Source organism: Phodopus roborovskii, unplaced genomic scaffold (assembly GCF_943737965.1).
Source record: "Phodopus roborovskii unplaced genomic scaffold, PHOROB, whole genome shotgun sequence".
In the NCBI taxonomy this organism is placed as follows: Eukaryota; Metazoa; Chordata; class Mammalia; order Rodentia; family Cricetidae; genus Phodopus; species Phodopus roborovskii.
The window spans coordinates 27,460,746-27,481,628 of record NW_026126433.1 but is presented as its reverse complement, the minus strand read 5'-3'; the positions used below and the strand labels follow the sequence as shown (position 1 = coordinate 27,481,628).

General features: G+C 38.4%; 1 protein-coding gene across 1 annotated transcript in view; it reads right to left on the bottom strand.

Moving 5' to 3' along the window:
- The window catches only part of Acbd6 (acyl-CoA binding domain containing 6), a 135,978-nt gene that overhangs the window by 10,988 nt on the left and 104,107 nt on the right, over positions 1–20,883 (bottom strand). Inside the window, exon 7 of the mRNA XM_051186008.1 lies at positions 3,728–3,758. Coding sequence (XP_051041965.1) covers positions 3,728–3,758 — 31 coding nt within the window. The remainder of the gene's footprint in view (positions 1–3,727; positions 3,759–20,883) is intronic.

Sequence of the window (20,883 nt, the reverse complement as noted above, 5' to 3'; positions counted from 1 at the left end):
AGTCTTAACTTCTTCCTGGAAATAAACCCTTTTCACACATCATACATTAACAGAGAAGCACACATTTCAACAGGAAATCAACTCATGGGCCTGCAGCTTTCTCATGAGACTGTGTGAAGACCATAAACTGACAAACTTTAGTCCTTTACAATGATGTCAGCTTGTTGGTCATCTTTAGACCTCTCACAGGTTTATTTTTCCTAGAGGCGATTTCATTATATTGTCTAGTCTGGCCTTGAATTTGAGATCCTCTTCCTCAGCCTATGGAGAAGCTGAGGTATGCATCACAGCCTGGCTCTTTGTATGTATACACATGTTTACAAGGTTGTGTGTGCATTATGTGTGTATATGTGCATATACACAATTGTGTATACAGGTAGAAAATGATTGAATAAGGCACCCAGTATTGTTCTCTGACCTCCAAATGTGCAAGCATACATGACTGTGTGCGCGCATATGTACATGTGCATACACACACACACAGGTGTGTGTGTTTATGTACACACATATGAGGTATTTCCCATAAGTCTTGCGCATTTGCATACTTTGCCCCCCGTTTGTTATGTGGGGAGGATTAGGAGGTATGGCCTTGCTGGAGGAAGTATGTCATTGGGGTGGGCTTTGAGGTTTCAAAGACTTGTGCCACTCTGAGTGGGCCCTCTCTGCTTCCTGCTAATGGTTTGAGATGTAAGCACTCAGCGGCTGCTCCAGTCACTGCTGTCTGCTACCTCTGCTCCACCATCATGGGCGCTAATCCTCTATAAGCCTAAAATAAACTTTCTTCTATAGGTTGCCTTGGTCATGGTGTTTTATCATAGCAATTAAGAAAGTATCAATACGTTCTATGTGTGGGCGCTTGTGTGTACATAGTTGTATGTGTGTACATGTGAATATGCATGCATGTGCTTGCACATATAGAGTTCAGAGGACAGCACCAGGTGTCTTGCTCATGCACTTGAGTCAAACTTGCTACTATACTTCTGCTTCCTGTTTTGCTGCTTTGCTTTTGTTCCAGGCAGACATTGTTCTACACTGTTAATATAGTATTTAAACTTTTTAAATGATTTTTTATTTATTTTTTCTTTGTCATGCTACCATCTTGGTGCAAACTTAGTAGAGTCAGCTTCACATTTAAACTAAATTCCAGTCATATAAGGAAATATTATTTCTATACAGCTTTCTCTTATTGATCTTTTGGGGGTGAATGTGTTATATGAATATTATCTGCTAATGCTACAACCTTAATGTTGTATTTGTAGTTTATTCAAGGATTTTTATCAAAAAACAACAAAACCTAACATCTTGTGCATACACAGCAGGTATCAGACACTGTCCTAAGCACTTTACATAAATGAACTTCTTATATTCTCATACCTAGTCTGAGGCAATGGCCCCTGTTTCATCAAGTGTAAACTAAAGTACAGTAAACTGAACAGCCTGTGTAGTCAGCAGAGAACTAGGACGTCAAGAACAAGTCTGGCTTAAACCTAGAGGTCTGAACCACTTTTCTAAACTTCCTAAACTGAGTGGTGACTTTTCTCACAAGCTTTTTATTCACATCTGAATTACTGAATTAGGTATTTCACCTATCTTGGAAACATAGACAACAATACTGGTAAGTTTTGAAATGTTATACCTTCAATGTCTGAGATGAACTCAACTGGATTATGAGATATCTTTCTGTCTAAAGTACAGTGATGGGTTTCATTTGCTAATATTTTCCCTAGGATTTTGGCATTTATGTTCAAAAGTGAAATGGACTCACAAATTTCCTTTTTTTTACTGCTAGTTTTACTATCCAGATAATACTAGTAAACTCATAAATGAGTTGGGGCAGGCATTTGTAGACATTTCAATTTTCATTATCAGGCTGACTTACAAGGGCTGCAAACAGCTAGTCCAACAGTCTAGACTCCCAGGTAATCCAGTAGTGCTCACGGCACCTAAATAAATGCTCAGCTGTGGACAGAGGTGCTGAAGGGCATCGTGGACCCTCAGCACTAATCCTAGCTTGACACTTCTGAAATGACCCAAGGTGGTTAACCCTTGGCCTGAGTTAGACACTGATGGCTGTCTTTTATTCAATAATATTTATATACAAACAGAATCTCTGAATTCTACTTGTTAGTATTTTATAATTTATGAAACAAAACTTTAATATCTCTTTATTTCACTGAATTTATTTAATAGCTCTCTAAGAGCCATACTATTATCTCTGCCTTACAGATAATTTTTATCTATATTTTAAACTGGTAAGGTACAAATATTCATTTAGTAGAGACAAATGAATTAAAAACTGAATTTGGTTTCTTTATTCAGATATACTAGTCTCCCTTTATCTGGGTGAACAAGTTCAAGAAACTGAAGATAGGACCAAGCAATACACAGGACCAAGTAGCACACATACATATACATGCACACACACACACACACACACACACACTCACTATATGTACATTGTTTTTATTTCTCTACACACTTATAGTAAATATGACTTAAGAGATTAACACCAGTAAGTAATGTGATAGAATATACTTTCTAAAGAAACATTTTATTGTAGATGGAAGAGGGTGAATCATGAGGTAGATGCCATGTAGCTATCAGAAGGATAGGACACCCGGGCATTCTTGGGTAGGCCAATACCATGTGGGGATACATAGATTAATAGAAATGGGTTAATAATTAAGAGAGAGTTAGCCAATAATAAGCCAGAGCCATCAGCCAAAGAGTTTATAATTAATATAAGACCTGTGTATTTATTTTGGATTAAGCAGTTGCGGGATCGGGCTAGACAGAAACTTCTATCTACAATTTATTGTACTATGCTCACAATTATTGTGATGATTATGAGATGACTCAATGTCCATGTGGTAAGATAAAATGAGGTAAATGATGTAGGTATCATGACCTAGTTGTTTGGCTGCTAACAAAGGGTCATTTGCACACAAGCACTGTGATCATCTACTCTGGTAACTGAGACACTCCAAAGTCATGTCCTAGACTCAAGGGGCAAGGATAAGACTTCCTCATGTTACTCAGAACAGCATATAATTTAAAATCTACTCATTGTCTACTTCTAGAATTTTGACATTTCATACTTTTGGATCAGTATTAGCTGTGGGCAACTACAACTACAAATAGTAAAACCAGAGGTTAGGGTTTCATCAGAAATATTTCTTTCATATGTGTGTGGTATGCATGTGTGAGGAGGGCCAGCCATGTGTGTGCATGCAGAGGTCAGAGGTCAACATCCATTGCATGTCTTCCTCTATCAATCTCCACCTTATCTTCCAAGACAAAGTCTCTCTAGGAACCTGGACCATACCATCTTGGTTAGCCTGAACAGCTGATGAACCCCTAGGACCTTTGTGCCTTTACCCAGGGCTTAGACGCACACCACTGTGCTGGCTTTCATGTGGGGGGCTAGGATCTGAACTCAGGTCCTAACACTTGCATAGTGAGCGTTTTACCAACTTATCTATCTCCCTAGCCTCAAGAAAGCTTTGCTGTTTTGTTTTTCTTTTTTAAATAGGGGAGAGATTAGATTTTGTAACAACAAAGATAAGCATCCTGCTTGTCCCTGACAAGAATGAATTAATGAATTTTCAGCAGTGGGTGGAGCAGCCTCTATTGCTCATTGACAGTTATTGCATTTCTACTAGCTCTACCACATAGACTTAGATAGACAAAATGTTCAAATGTGACCAATGATTCAGAAATAGCTTACCGTAATGAAGAGCTGTCTGACCTTCGTTGTCCTGTAAAAGAACACAAACGATACATTTTAGGAAAGGTCTGTTAGAATGTTTACACATATACTATTGCAAACATACAGGATACCAAATTCTATAGGCTCATCAGACACAGGAATAGCCCTTGCTTCTCTGCATCTCGTAGTCACTTTAGATCAAGCTGTTATGGCACATAGCAGCAGTTACAACAGCAGGAGAGGAGAAACAGATCTATGGACAATGTAGCAGCTTGGTTACTGCATTAGGGAAAGAAAAACTATCACACAGCATTTACCCTGGACACCAGTAGATGCTGATCTCCAAGTTTGCCTCCAAATCTAAGGAATCCATGACTTTAGTAAGAGTTAATAACTTTAATGTCTTTTTATAAGATTCCAAATTCAAGGCTAAAGATAAAACATCATAAAGATAGGTGATTTCAAGTATGCAAAGTCCCAGTAGTTAAGAACAAGACTTCCCATAGTTTACACAGGAAATTATAACACTCTAGTTTTTCCTTTTAAAATACAGATGTAAAGCAATAGGACAGACTGTTACTTCTAAGTGTTGTCTCTTAAACTGAAAGCAGAAGGCAGAATACATGTAACAAACTATGGAAGCACAAGAGAGAGCAGAGTTTAGCAGTTACTCTGAATGCAGAACCTGCGCCATGACCCTTAGGCCACTGTGATAAAGGATGGTGTCTGGACTATGATCAAACTGTTCTTGAGTACCCTGTATCTGTTTTCCCGTTACTGTGGCTCCAGAACTTTAGGCTAGGGGCATCTCTATTTAATCTTCCAAATAAAAACAAGAAGCTGCCACAGAGAAATTATTTTCTGATTCAGACAGGGAGTAAGAAAGAAAGTCATTCCTTAAGGTCTTCTGGCACCTAGAATCCAGCAGGGATTGCAGCTGGTGAGGCAGGGGAGCAAGCATGAGGCAATGTAGTTTGTTTTCCTACCAGGGATTGTGCTTCTCATAGGATTCAGCAGTGAGGTGTATGTGGGTGAGTGAGACAAAACAGGGAAAGAAGAAACTGGGGAGGGGGTGGATAGGGTATTTGGCTGGGTGCCACAGTGGCTAAGTTCACGATGCCCATCAACAAGGATAAAGGTAATATGATTTAAGGAAAGTAAAAGTCAGGAAGCAGCATCCACAATTAAGGGAGTACAGATGGTCATGGGGTGGTTTGAATGAGAAATGTCCCCACAGTTTCAGGCATTTGAACACTTGGTCCTCTGTTGGTGCTGCTTGGGGGGGGGGAGGCGGTTATATGGTGCAGCCTTGATGGGGAAGCACATTGTAGGTGGACTTTGGGATAAAAAGTCTTTATGGTTGGTACGCCCTCTGTTCCATGCTTATTACAGTAAAGCACATGAGCTGTCAGCATCCTGTTCCAGCTGCCACAGGCTTACACTGCTCCATTGCCATGATGCCCCATGATGAACTCTTACCTCTGGAACCATAAACCCAAATAAATTCCTTCTTCTCTAAGTTGCTTTGGTCATGGTGCTTTACTCACAGCCACAGAGGAGTAATTAATATAGTTTGTCAGCACAGATTCTGCCTCACTCCCCTTTTGCTGCATTCTGCCCCCAAGATAAGGGAGAGAAGGAGGAGAGTTGAGGTAGCTGTGAATGGGATCAGAGTAATGTCAATGCAGGGGAGCATGACACTGATTCTCACTCCAGAGAACTTGGTCTGAATATAGCTGAGGGCAATTGAAAAGGGCAGAATGAGACAGAAAAAGTCCCAAGTGTAATGTCATATTCTGGTGGCAGAGGAAGCAATAAGCAAATAAATATATTTATCAACAGTCAATGAAAATGGTGATGTACACCTGTGGCCTTAGCTACCCATAAATAATAAATCTCATTGTATGACTACAAACATTTAAAGGATGTGAACAAATAGCAAAACTCACTTTGGGAGAAAACTGCAGTAGGAGAGAAGGGTATAACCACAAGAGTCAGGCAATGGTGCGAGAAACATCTTGCGTTCCCGCCTTCTAACTATCCCTGCTTGCCCTCCTTATGCTTTCTGAGAATCTTGACTAACACAGAATGCAATATACTTTATGACTCAAGCCTTGCCCATCTTTCCCTTGATTCTGTGACTGCCAGTTACGCTTTGCTCAAAACTTACCCTCAAACTCTTCAGAAAAAGCCAGGCTCTTCTGATGGTTTTAAAGATTCTCTTTGGTATATTAAACTTAAAAAGATTTACTACTTGTTTTTAACTTGTGTGTATGAGTGTTTTGCCTGGATGTATGTCTGTGTACCACGTGTGTACAGTGCCCACAGAGGCCAGAAGAAGGTGTCAGAAATGGAGTTGCAGATGGCGGTGAGCCACAAAGTAGGTTTTAGGAATCAAACCCAGGGCCTTTGGAAGAGCAGACAGTGCTCTTAACTGCAGAGTCATCTCTCCAGTAGGCCCTATATTATCTGAGCATTAATTAGATCCATAATCCCTGCGTGAGTTCAGGGAAAGGAGTGAGGGTGAGTGTGATGTGATTCTGGCTAACACTTTTCAAGTAGATTACTCTGTGTGCTTTATAATTTTGGGTCAGGAGCTCAATGGAGTTTTTTCTGTGAGAAATTCAGTGCTGTGCTCCCTGCTGCCCATCTGTCCTCCTGGGGTGATTGTGCCTTTGTTTCAGGCAAGTACTGCAGAGGTCATCAGCAGTCTGCTTTCTTAGCTTGGCAGAAGTTTAAAAGCTGTAAGATGTGCAAACTTCCCACTTCCACTACGACCGCTGGACTTCCAGCACATGTCAACTCCACTGGTGGGCAGGAGCTTTTAGGTCTACTCTGAGTGACTGTGGTGTCTCAGACAGCATCTTGTGGGTACTCAGACTGGTCATTTCTTTCAGGGCCACTGAGGGTTGGTCTAATTTTATCATGCTCTTATTAAAGCACCTTTAAAAGTTTATCTTACAGTTTATTATTTTGTCTTAAAGCTGTATTTGTTTTGGCTTTTGGATTTTTTTTTTTTTTTTTATAAGCTTGGCTATGTATTAAAGGAGACGAATTCTGAGTTATTTATAGTGTTTTTTGTTTGTTTTTGGTATTATTTAGTCTGGGATCTTGTAGTTCAGGTCACCTTCTCAGGGAAGCCACTGCCTTCTTGTTTGGGGTTAGCACCCCTATTTTCAGGGCTGTAAGCTTCCTATAGACACATCTCCAGAACCTGCCCAGTCTTGCATACTGTGTGTGATCAGTGGGTGTTTGTGGAAAGACAGAATGAGTCTTATAAGCCTCAATCATTTCTCATTGGCTTATTCACTAAACTCAAGTAAACTAATTGCTTCTGGTCTTTAAGTTGATCTACTTTTGCTTTGTGAAGCCTTTTGAAAAATTTCCCATGTATTTCCTAGTGTGAATGAAGCATGTCAGGCTCTCCAGTGAGGGCCTAAATAATAAACTATACCCCATTTTCCTCCTACACAGACTATTAAATTTGTGCACATTGTTTATCTTCTCATATATACTGTATAGTACTCTTTTTGAAAGTCTGAACATGCTTCCATTTTTCTAGTAATTTCTTTACAGACTCAGTTTTTTTCTTTTATTTCCAGATTATATGTCAACTGAGTGTTATTTTTCTAAAAAGTGTTGATGAAAACATTAAATTATAAAGTTCAGAATTTATTCACATAACATACTATTATTTTATTCTTTTAATGTGAAGTCACTGGTAATACTGCCTTCTCTTATTCATTAAACTCTGTAGTAACTCTCATTTTTTTCAATTGCTAAATACGTTTCATAAAATTAAACCAAAAGCCTTATTTCATATATATATATATATGTATATATATATATATATATATCTCCACATATGCATACATACATGTGCATACATTTATTAGTCATTTTAAACAGCTCTCATATACACTATATCATTTACATGTATACATAATAATGGAAATGATATGCTTCTAAGCTATCTTCTATGACCAAAAAAGTTGAATGTTACAGGTTTCTTTTCTCTTAGTCACAACAATTCTGATGCTCTCATTCAGTCTAGCTCTACTGTTATTCCTTAGGATGCAACAGGAACCATTACAAGAAAAACAGAGGGGCTGGGGAGATGGCTGAGTGGCTGACAGCTCCTGCCGGTCTTATAAAGAACCCAAGTTTGCTTCCTGGTCCCATGTGGTCACCCAGGGCCAGGGAATCCAAAGCCTCAGATTTTTTACAGGTGCACTCACTCACTCACTCACACATACACACATACACATACACACACACACACACACACACACACACACACACACACACGTTTAAAAAAATAACAGAACAGTAATAATACAGAGGGATTATATTTTTCTATGACATGGTTAATAACTTCTTTTGTTCTGCTCAGTATTTCACACTTAAAAAATTGTGTTTCAAGAGACTATATAATAAAGGAGGCACTAAAACAAAACAAAACACAAACAAAAAATTGGCTGTGAAGAATTAGATGTAATGTTAAAAATTTTTAAATTAATAATTGTAATTTTAAATTATGTCTAACTGTGGAATGTACTGCCTGTCAGGTCTGTGACTGTAACAAAAAATGATCACATTAGTCTAACAATTTAGAAATTTAAAGCACATCTTATTTTCTTAAGAACTTTCTTAATAGAAAGCTTACATGGAAGGTTCTGGGTATTTTCTGTCTTTCTTGAAAAGAAAATTTACGTACGGTAATACCCTATTCCAACTGGCATCCTTAAGACATGAGGCAGCTTATGCTAGCAGGTTTGCCAAATAATTGGAATTTAAGCATCTAAACATCAAAACAACACCTTAAACTCCCTTGCCCTCTTCTTGAGGCAGGGTCCCTCTACATGCTGTCTGTTCTGTAATGCACTACATAGAACTCACAGAAATCTGACGCTCTGTCTCCGAGTGCTAGACATTCCATGCCTGGCAGGTCTCTTTTGTACATAGTTCTTTTCACAGTATTTTACTTCTTCTTTACCTTATGGGAGACCATTTAAGTTTTTCTTGATGATTCAGGGTTAGAATAATCTGACCATGTTCTGCAATATCTAGCACCAAGCAAATGGTGGAGAATATGAGTGAACAAAAATATGTTTTTATTGTACACACTACAATATAAATGATTTCATTAGAGGAGTCAAAGCAGATATGGTGATCTGTCCTTTCAATTAGTAACTGCAAATTATTTTTGCTTTTTATTGAGTTTGATTTTAGTTCTTAAATAGCTTCTGTTCTGCCAGAAGATTATTAATTACCTTACTACTGTTAGTGTGCCCAAATATTTCACATATTCTACTTTCCATCCATTAGAGGCTGAAAACAGACAAAAATGTTCTTCAGGTTGTGTCTCAGGAAACATGGGTGATGGTTTGGTGGTGGTCACACAAGATGCTGGTGAGATCTTGTTTTTAGACTTTATTTGTACATTGAATGGTTTTCCTTCCTTCCTTCCTTCCTCCCTCCCTCCCTTTTCTCCTCCTCCTTTTTTTTTTTTTTTTTTTTTTTTTTTAAAGATCCTGGAGGCTTTTGTTTAAGTGGACCCTAGAGTGGTGAGTGATGTAAACACGGAGGGTGACTGCTCTGGCTGAGAACCCTGGTCCAGGCCTGCACCCCTGGCACCTCCACCAGCTTCAGTGGGAGGTGGAAGGTGTACCCACAGTGCAGTTTCAAAGTCATTTCCTAGAGACCTAAGGATGCTGGATAACAAAACTTTTTGATATATTTTATGTTATTTTTACTGGCTCTATTTCTAGACTTTTGTCTAATCCTCCATTCAATAAAAATCAGCTTGTCAAAAAAAAATTAAGACAACTTTTCCTGACTAGAACATTTGTGAGTTCTCTGTCTCTCTCTCTCTCTTGTTTTTTTTGAGACAGGGTTTCTCTGTGTAACCCTGGCTGTCCTGGAATGTTCTCTGTAGAGCACTAGGCTGGTCTTGAACTCCGTGGTCCTTATGCCTCTGTGTCCTGAGTGCTGGTGTGCACCACCACCACCCAGCATGATTTTTCTTAATAGTTCTCTCTGAATAAAAAAAAAACAAAACCAACAAGGTATACTTGGAAAGCCAGCAAAACAGAGTAAAATACTAAAAACTTGATTCTCTGCAAGTCTTCCTCATTGGAGAAGCAGTGACTCACTCTCTAGAACATCATCCTAACACAGTTACACAACTGTGACCCACGGAAAGTTGGTTATTTTCAGCTCCACTTGGTGTCACTACACCTTCATTACAGACAAGCAGTTTGTTTTCCATATGGACCACAACAGTACAATAGCTACAGTACATGATATGCAAATTGATCAATAACCATCACAAACAGGACAGACAAATGACTGAAGGAAAAACCATACAAAGCAGCCTGAACTCATTACTCATCCTTTTAAAGCAACAGGGGCAGATTCTCATCTCCATAAACATCCCCAACAACAGGTCTGTTTTGAGCCCTGTAATGTCTGCGTTGACTTCCGATCATGCCAAATTGCTGGAGTGAGGGAGACTGGAATGAAAGGGGCAGAGTACAGCCGAAACTAAAGAATGACAGTCCTGTGTTGTGTGTCCATAGGCACTCTTTCAAGAGTTCATCCAGTCATTCAAACCCACAAGAGTGCTAAAAGGCACAACACTGAGTTTCAAGCCAGAAACCATTGGGGATTTGCCACAATAACAGAGCCAGACTCACAACAATTCACATGACCAGTCCAAGCCACCAGGGAGCTTACTTTTCTCCAGGAGTTAGAACTTAGGGAGAAGAAATTCTTACTAGTAGGCCCAGGTGTGGTTTAGACACTCTGCTGCCTCATAGCAGACATGTCTTGCAACAGTAGCTATCAGGTTATACACAGGATATGCCAATGAGAAGTAACTCAGGGGATGGAGAGATGGCTCAGCAGTTAGCAGTACTTGCTGCTCTTGTAGGGACTTGGGTTCAGTTCCCAGCACCCACATGACAGTTAACAACCTCTGTTATTCTAGCTCTAAGGGGTCTGACACCTTCTACTGGCCGCCTCCGTCACCAGGCACACCCATAGTGCACATATATACACTCAAATAAATCTGAAAAATTTTTTTAGAAGTAACTTAGGACAGTCCAAAACGCAATGTGTCTACTAGGTATTTATCATTGTTTTGCAATTTCTCCAAGTCTACATTAATTGATCAATTAGGGATTTCATTTACCATAAATATGATTACTTAACAATGTAATAATCCTTACTCTCAGAAGGTTACAAGGAATTCAGACATTTAAATGTAAGATCAGGTTTGATCCAGCAGCAAAAAGGTATCAAACACACAATATGGTACTCACTCACTCACTCACTCACTCACTCACTCACTCACTCACTCACTCAGATTTTCCATCTGGAAGCTTAGCTTGAAACAACTAGAGAATATCACAGGCCTACGTGTCTTACTTTAACTACAAGAATTTATTCCATGAAACATGTTCTTTGTTCTTTTGATGAAATATATATTAGCTATATTAGGTATGAGAATACATATATGAGGAATTATATATATTCTCATACCTAATATAGCTAATATATCACACATTAAATGTTCTCATTTATTACACTTACCATATGTATTACATATACACACACAATATATCTCATATATACATATATGTATATATATACATATATAATATGAATTTCAGTCCATGATAAAGGAGAATGAGATTATGTCATTTGCAGGAAAATAGCTGGGACTAGAGATCATCATGGTAAGCAAAATAAATAGACACAGAAAGACAAATGTACATTTTAGTTCAAGAGGAATATATATTCCAAATTAAATTTGATTCGGTTTAGTTTTTAGTAAATTTATTTATTTTGGGCATGGGTGCATGTGTGTGCCACAGTGTAAATGTGGAAATCAGAGCACAACTTGCAGAAGTCTGTTCTCTACTGATACCCTGTGGGTCAAGGGGACCAAACTTAGCTCACCAGGCTTGGTGGCATGTGACTTTACTTGATGAGCCACACACACACACACAGCATAGCATACAAGCAAAAGGGAGCCTTTCAGGGGAAAATCGGTAACTAATAATGAGAGAGGACAGGTGGGATGAGAGGGTAAAGGGGGATGAATATGAGCAAAGAACATCATGACATACATGCGTGAAGATGTGATAATAAAAGACTATGACTTAGAGGCTTGGGCACTCTTAATGTCACCATCTGTGGTGGTAGTGAGAGGTAGAAACTTTAGGAGGCGGGGCCTACTGGAGGAAATTAATGTCACCTGAGGTGTGCTCTTGAGTGGATATTAGGTCATTGGCTCTTCCTTCCTACCTTGTTGCTTCTAGGCTGCCATTTCCTCAGATGGGAAGAATGATCATTAGCACAGATGAGGAAAAGCCCTAACCTCTGCGAAGGGAATCTAATCAGAGCGGGAGAGTTAAAGGAAGAGTGGCATGTGACTGTGGGCAGTGAGGGGGTCACCTGAGGCGAGTACAACTTTGTGTTTCCCTAGCTATGCTGGCAGCACCGGTAGAAGAGTATTTGTACCATGGAATAATGGGAAACCATCAGAAATTTATTCATCACTTTTGCTTATGTGTTTGCTTATGTGGCTGTGTGAATGTATGTCACATGTGTGTGGGTATCTGTGGAAGCCAGAAGAGGACATCAGATCCTTGAAGCTGGAGTTTCAGGAAGTTGTGAGCCAACCATTACAGGTGCTGGGAACTGAACCCAGGTCCTCCAAAAAGACAGCTGAGCCATCTCTACAACCCCATCAGAAACTATTGATATATGTATATAACAAGCTGTGATTTAAGAAAGTTATGACAACATGTACAGGATGATCTCAATTTGGAATTAAGATGTGCTTGTACCTATAACAAAAAGGATAAAAATGACAGATTATTTTGGTGCTAAGACTATGGATGACTGTAATTTTTCTTCATCCTTATTATCTATAGAAAAATTTAAAATTATTCATATTGATTTTGAAAGTTAGTATAAAACCATTTGTACTTTCTATGAATTTGAATACAATGTACACGTGCATAAAATAATCATTCAGTTACTTAAGTATTACCTAGCTGTTTAACTATCAGAGCGAATTAAAGTGATGGTTGTAAGTTATTGACTGCTCACAATTATGGCAGTACATGCCACCTCCTGTCCACCCCTTGTCTGATGGGTCCCGTAGATCACCATACCTAATTTGAGGTTTTTGAGTTCAGATGTTTCAGGTTGAAGTGTCCTGGTGTTTAATGTGAAATATTGAGATTTTTTTTTTCTTTTAACTTAGGGCACATGTCCACCTAGAAATCAATTAGAGTGGGGACATGAACATAAGAACCATGACTTCCATCACAGAACTGATTGGCAAAGGGGGAAGAGAAAGACAGGAGGCCAACTAGGCTGTCTTCTAATTCTATTTTCTGCCTCCCAAGAGGATTAGAGAAAGAAAGCAGTCTTTAAAAAAGAATTTTCTTCAAGTCTGAATTGCTTGGACTTCTCAGCACCTGTGTCTAAAGGAGATAGGACTTTTGGGTAAAACAAAGGAAAGACAATTATTTTGTTATTCTTTATCTGTCATCTTTAGGGACTCAAATATAAAATGTTCTTTTATCCATTTTTGTATACCTAGCAAATAATAAGCATTCAAGACATAATCTTTTTGTGAACTTATTTGGAATGGTTATGACCCACTAATACAAAGCCTATTTAGTTTTTTAAAAATCACTTTTAATTATTTAAAAATCAATGATGCCACAATACACTATTATAATTATAAGGCTTAAACAAACATTACTCATAACTACGTGTTAAAATATATTTAGATTAAAGCATGAGAATAACTTTATGCATTACTTCTTGGTAACTTCAGAAAAGGAACCAGCAACCCAAACATTGGTCTTCACAGACATTCTGCTTTAAAATATATTATAAAGAATAAATGGAATTGAATGTCAAGAATGAATAAGTGAAAGCTTTTACTCATCTGGTTTACAACTTATATCAGCTAATTTTTCTAGATTTAAATTGATTAAATTTTTTGGTTGTTTCATTTCAAATGACCACACCAGAAGAAAGCTGTTTGTCATGGTTATTTATGCTTTTCCTTTCTGTTTTAGCTTAAAGGAAATGTTCAAATTTAATAAATATGGAGTTATTATAAAGAACAGCCAAATCTACTCCAATACATTAGAATTGGTCATGTGTTTGAAATCTTTGTAACGGATGATACATTAGGGTAAAATAAAACTACTCAGTTGAATTAAAAGAAAACAAAATAACAGAATAATGTTAAAATGAATTAAAATTCACCAGTGCCTAAAATCAAAACTATAAAGGTAGAAATGCACACTTACCTTACTCTACATATATTTTCCACACCCTGTCCAAATAAATAAAATTCACATGGAACATAACTGAACAACAAACTAATATAGGGACTTTACATACCCATACTCCCAAATGAAAACATAAAACATAAAACAAAACAAAACAAAACAAAAAAAACCCCAAAAATACGCAGCCATCAATGTGCACAAATTCTTATTTACCATCACTTTTAAAATGGTGCAGAATCATGGAAGCCCTTTACATATGGCTGCCCTCTGTTCTGGAACACTACACCCACAGTACACTTAGAGACCACTAAACTTAATACTTATAGAATATTACACCTATAGTACACTTAGAGAACACTACAGCCACAGTATACTTATGGAACCCTGCACCTATAGTACACTTAGAGAATACCACACCCATAGTACACTTAGAGAACACTACACCTGTAACGTTTTTAGAGACTAACAGAGAATCTTGAGGCTTTTCCATCCAGCACTAAAACTCTCTCCAATCTTTATCTTTTTCTTGTATTATTTGTGATAAGGCCATCTTCCGCTCTTTGAAGGTGAAGGCTATAGCATACACTAATTTGATAGATGACAATTTCTTTCACAAACCTCTTCACATAATAAAAGATTGTAAGATTACTTGTAAGAAAACCAATGTGGTTGGTTTTCTTGGGCTTTGGCACTAAGTACCCGGCCACAAGGTTTGGAGTACGGAGAAAAATGCATATATGAGCCATGTCAAACATGCTAAAACTAGTTAATTGCTCACTTTATTGAAGAATTTCAGCTGAGCTGAGAAGGCGATGTGAGGTCAGACTTTGCAGCTAGAGGCAGAAGACACAGGGGAAATGATAAGTGAGGGCCCAAGAGCAGGAAAGGCTAAGAGGGCAGCACAGCCCGTGGGGCAATCAGAAGGAGCAGGGTAGCAGCTACGAGAAACTAGAGGCTCTGAGAGAAGCAAGGTGAAATAATTTTAGACCACAGAGAACAGGCAGCCATAGCTGGCTGGGCCACATGTAAGCCACTAGATTTCAGTGATCCAAGAAGGAAAGTAAAGCTTTAGCCTTCTGACTCAGACCATCAGCAAACACCCACAGCAGAGGATAGAAGGAAGGACTCAGGGAAGCAGCAGTAGACTTTAGAGGAAGTAAAAGGAGAACAGGCAGAACATAACTGTACAGCTATTTGAAACCAACACAAATCTAGAATGTTTTCCTTGTAGATCTTTTGAGATTTTTATTAAAATGAACAAAAAAAACAAAAAAACAAAAAAACAAAACAAAACAAAAAATAACAACAACAAAAACAAACAAACAAACAAAAAAAAACCCCACTGGCTACCATGAGCTGCAAGTTTTATAAACATTATTACAACAATCCTATTACACAAATACCATGATTCTCATTTTCAAGTGAAGTAAAATGGGCCTTAAAGATATTACCTGTCCAAGGTCCTAGGGTCTTTGTGACATTAAAAATAAACAAGTTTCTCAACTACATCATACTGCTACAAAAGGAATAAGAAGAATATAAATTTCTATTGTTGGGAACACCACATACTTTAGACCTAATAGGTCTGGCAGGAATCGATCTAGATTTGACCTGGGGGCCTCTTCCCTGAGGACTAGCCCTCACAGTATCAGGAGTGATGCAAGCTGCCAAGGGAAAAAAGTAATCAATAGTCTTATCCAACTATAAATGCTCATAAACCATGACAGTGATGAGAACAGAAACAATAGTGGCACTTATATCATGGGGGTGATCAACAGCTTCCTAATTGGATTTGATGCCCACTCAGTAGGAAGGGACTTCATGTGTGATACAGTTAACTTACCCAACTACCCATGGCTAGTGAAGTCAATGACTCTAAAGGAGACCCTACTATCACAACTTTCTTAAACCAGTATAATTCCTTGTGTATTCTCAACACTACTCTTGTATTCACAGGTAAGTGCAGCTCTTACCCCTCAAAGAAGCTCTTCCAGCAGGAGACAGAGACTTGTTACAAAAGCCACAATGGGCCAAAACATAGAGAACCAGTCATCACTGTGGTGCCTGTCCCGATACATTTACAACACAATTCCTACACCTAAGGCTCAGGAAAGCCAGAGAGGGAACATAAAAATAGAAAGAGCCAGAGGACCATAATATCTGTTTCCCAAAACTAACTTCTTAAACAAACAAACAAACAAACAAACAAAAAACTACAGTAGAGGGAGGGAGGGAGGACCCGGGGAGAGGGTGGGGGTGAAGGTGATCAAAATACGTTGAATAAAGCTCTCAAAGAATTAATAAAATTATATAGTTTTTAAATGTATTAACAACTGGATAATGACAGAGTGAGGCAAGGAACACTGCCTTCAAGTAGGCAGCATTCCAAGGTGACCCTCAGTAACCTACACCCTCTGGACCTGTGAACACATTGGGATGCCACTTCTATGACAGAGGGCTACAGTGGCATAGAAAGGAGCTGGGCCTACAGAAGCAGACAGCCTGTTGGCCATGTAGCCATGTTAAGACCTGCCACAGGGAACACATGGTTTCAAGATGACTGCTTCCACACTGAGACAAGAGACTGAATTCCGCCAGTAACCAGAAAGAACCTGAAGAGGTCTCTAGATAACAGTACAGCTCCATTCCTGAACCAAGTTAAGGCAGGCTCTAACAGTGAAATGACTGAGGAGCAACATTGAAAATATCTGAATGAAGGGATCAGGATTGCCTGGAAATGGTTACATACTGCACCACGAGGAAAAGAGCAAACAGCAAGCGCTTTCCAAATATAAAACGAATGGTTGCCCTAATAGTCCTTGACTTCCCTTTCCCAGGATGTTTTCCAACTTAGATGACTGATTAGTAGGCATAGGAGGAAAAACACTAGGGCATTTCTAGACCGTCTGAATAATAATCTTGATGTGGTCTCTCGAATAAGCATCAACAACTTTAAATACTGAGTGTATACAAAGACTTTCTATGTCTATGTTCACTGTAGAAGGGCAGTGCCTACATTGCAGGCAACCAGTAAACATCTGTTGAATGAATAAATGTACAAAAGAAAAAGTGATGAAAGCAATGCCAGAATATACTAATCTTTTAATATTTCTTTTTGGGGAAATTAAAAATAAAACCCTGACCGTAATAATGCTGGCAGCAGCTAGTCTTTTCCAGAAAATAAGTCAATATCTGGAAACGGAAGAACTCTGCTGTGAACTCCAGTCTTGGCACTGCCACTCTCAGCCCTCAAACAGGAGAAAGTTAGTGCCGGTTCAGATGGGCTGAGAGCCACGTTAAGGCAAGGAGTGTAGGGACAGGAGAGCAGAGAAAATAGGAGACATTAGGAGTTAATAGCAAATGCCTGTGCAACAGGGAGGCTGAGGCAGAAGGATTGCTCAAATTTGAGGCCTGGACCATATAGTGAGTTCCATCCAGGCAAGAAGGATCTATATGTGAGACTCTATCTCACACACACACACACACACACACACACACACACACACACACACACACACAATTAGTGAGTTAACAACCCAGTTGTAGAGCTTAGCATGCTAAGGATCCAATTCAGAGCTCCAGCACCACAAACTAGTGAACGATGAGGAACTAACTGAAAACAGGTAATACTCGGGAATGAACAGAATTTGAAGTTTGGACAGGAAGCAACAAACATACTAGCATACAAGTGAGCTAAAATGAAATAAGGACGAATGTAGCTATAGTTGAGGTGTGCTTCACAAACCAGGACCAAGAGTGACAAGATGAAGGACCAAGACGAAGGTGAGTGCCTGCACAGACTGCACAGACTACAGAGGGAAACTGCAAGCCTGAACCCAATATCAAAAGCCACCACTTTTAAATGATGTAATTAATTTTTATATGCAAATACTGATATTTCTTGTCAGCTATATTCCACAAGCTTCTAAATAGTTCTAAAATTTGTTGTGGAATATTTAACTGTGTAAAGATGTGTTACACTTGTTTACCTTGCAGAGTATTTAACTATGTAAAGGTATGTTACATTTGTTTAACTAACAAAGGTGTGTTACATTTGCTTATGCTGCATTTGTTTAATTGTGTAAAGATGTGTTCCTGTTTTACCTTGCTTACCTCAGTTACCTGATTGGTCTAATAAAAAGCAGCATGGAAAGTAGCTGGGCAGTAGAAGGGATAGGTAGGACTGGTGGGCAGAGAGAGTTAAGTAGGAGTAGGAACCTAGGCTTGAGAGAAGAGAGAAGGAGAGGGAAGCGAGAATGAGGGAGAGAGAGAGGGAGGTGGCCAGCCAGCCAGCCAGCCACAGAGTAGGACATAGAGAATGACAGAAAAGTAAAATGATCTGAGGCAAAATACAGATGAAGAGAAGCAGGTTAAATTAAGCTATAAGAGCTAGCTAGAAATGAGCATAAGCTAAGACTGAACATTCATAACTAATAATAAGTCTCTGTGTCATGTTTTGGGAGCTGGTTGGAAGTCCAAAAGAAAGCCGGCTACTAAATTTATTTAATTGCTTTTATTAAAAACTAAGACATTAAACAATATATGAACAGGTAAAGTTCAAATTGTTTTTTTTTTCTTTTGCTTTTACACCTTTTTTAACTTTTCAGTTCTCAAGTTAACAGAAGAAATGCCATTAATGATAAAAACATGCATATTAACTAAAGATGTTATTTATATCACTTACAGATAAGGAAATTTTTTTTTTTTTGAAAATTTTAACCTACACTATGACATCGTAGAAACAATGTACTTAAAAGAGATAATTTGTTTTGGGTCATAAGTTCCAGAGATTTCAATCCATGATCCCATTGTTTGTGGCTGTCTACGCTTAGGCAGAGTACCTTGGTGAGAAGCCAATGTGGCCTGTCCCACAGTGAACAGGAGACAGATGCAGAGGGACCAGAGACAGGATTCAGCCCTCAAGGACAAGCCCCTAGTGAGGAACCTTCTCCAGGAAGATTCCCTCTCTTCTGTTTAAAAAACTTGTTTTCTATCTTTTAGAGGTAGTTACTTTTTCTCAATAAGTCAGCTTTAAAAATAGGTTTTATTCTTTATTTATCAACAGGCTTTGCTATGCCATTATCTATTGAATTATTACTCCTTAATTTTGTATCCCTGCATAAAAACTGATTGTTATTTCTGAAGTGTGCAATCTATAAGATGGACACAATGTTACATCTGTACTTGCCTTGTCCTCCCTCCACACCTGTGCAACTTTGATACAATCAACCAGCCTCTGTAACAGCACCAGAGCTAAAGAAATCCTCTGGAGTGACACCTAATTTTACTACTTTTGCCAGCATTCTTACCTGTCCAAAGATTCTTCAAGTACCTGTGAAACCAACAGGCATTTTCTGTCCAAGTGCAAGAGCTTTATCAATTCCCGCTGGGACACAATGATGACTTCAACAATAAAAGTGGTTACTGCATATCCACAGGCTAATAACCCATCACATTTTATCCTAATCTTAAACACACACACAGAGGGAAGAGACTGTGAAAACACACATATAATAAGGAAGTGCTCAAAAAGACTGGCTATGAGGAAATGTTATATAATAGTTTTAAGTAACTATAAATGATTTTTCTAAGCTTGGAATGCACTGCCTCTCAGATATGTGACTAAAACATCAGATAACTGAATTAATCTCATAATTTTAAAATTTGAAAATACATTTTATAATTTTTTTCTAAGAACTTTTCTTAATATAAGCCTAAAAAGATGGACACACACACACACACACACACACACACACACACACACACACACATATGCAGGAGCACTTATGGCTCTCATAGTCTGCCCAGCTGTTTTTGTTACCTATCTGTAGCCTCATGTCAGCATCCATCAAGGATACCCAGCCTTTACAGTTCATGACAGGCCACAACTCAGTCTAAAGGGCATATCTGGCTACTGCGGTCCCTATTGACTGCTCCCTTTTTCCCATCACCTTTGCACTTTCAGCCTATCTCTCATTATGGCACTTGACTACAGGCTGGCCTGCTACTGTTTTCCAGTTGTTTAATGAGTTTCTTACTGTCTTAATTAGACACTAAATGACCTAAAGACAGAGACCATATTCATACTTTTGTGTCTCCTAGTGTCTTGGCATATCAAGGTCATTAAGTAGTGAATTAGAATATTTAGGCTGAATCTAACAATTGCCCAGTTGTTAAGAGTTATGTTTGCATTGTTGACTTCTGTGGTTGTCTAATATTGCATTTCTAGCAACTGCTCTTTTAATTCTGATAAAGAATTTCATGAACTGAAACATTGCTTAGTTGTAGCTATCTATTCCCATACAAAATGGAAAATAATATAAAAGTTTATTCTTAGTCAAGACATTGTGATGTCATTCCATAACTTACATTACTTGCTAGCGATCTTTACTCTTTTTTTTTTATTATTTTTATGTATATTTTTGCCTGCATGAATATCTATGCACCGCATGTGTGTTTGGTGCCTACAGAGGACAGAAGAGGATACCAGATCCTTTGAAACTGGAATTATAAGTTGTGAGTTGTGAGTTGCCATAAGGGTGCTGGGAATTGAATTTAGGTGTTCTAGAAGAGCAACAAGTGCTCTTAGGTGTTGAGCACTCCAGTCCCTGATATAAACATTCTCAATGTCATTGCACTGTTGGCTAAGATTAAAAAAACAAAAAACAAAAGCAAAGCAAAACAAAACAAAACAAAAAAACAAATGACAACAAATGCTGGTGAAGAATATAGGGAAAGGGAAACCCTCATTTAATGTTAGGAGTACAAACTGGTTTGGCCATCTAAAAATCTTCAAAATGCTAAAAATTAATCTACCATGACCCACCTATACCATTCCTAGTTATA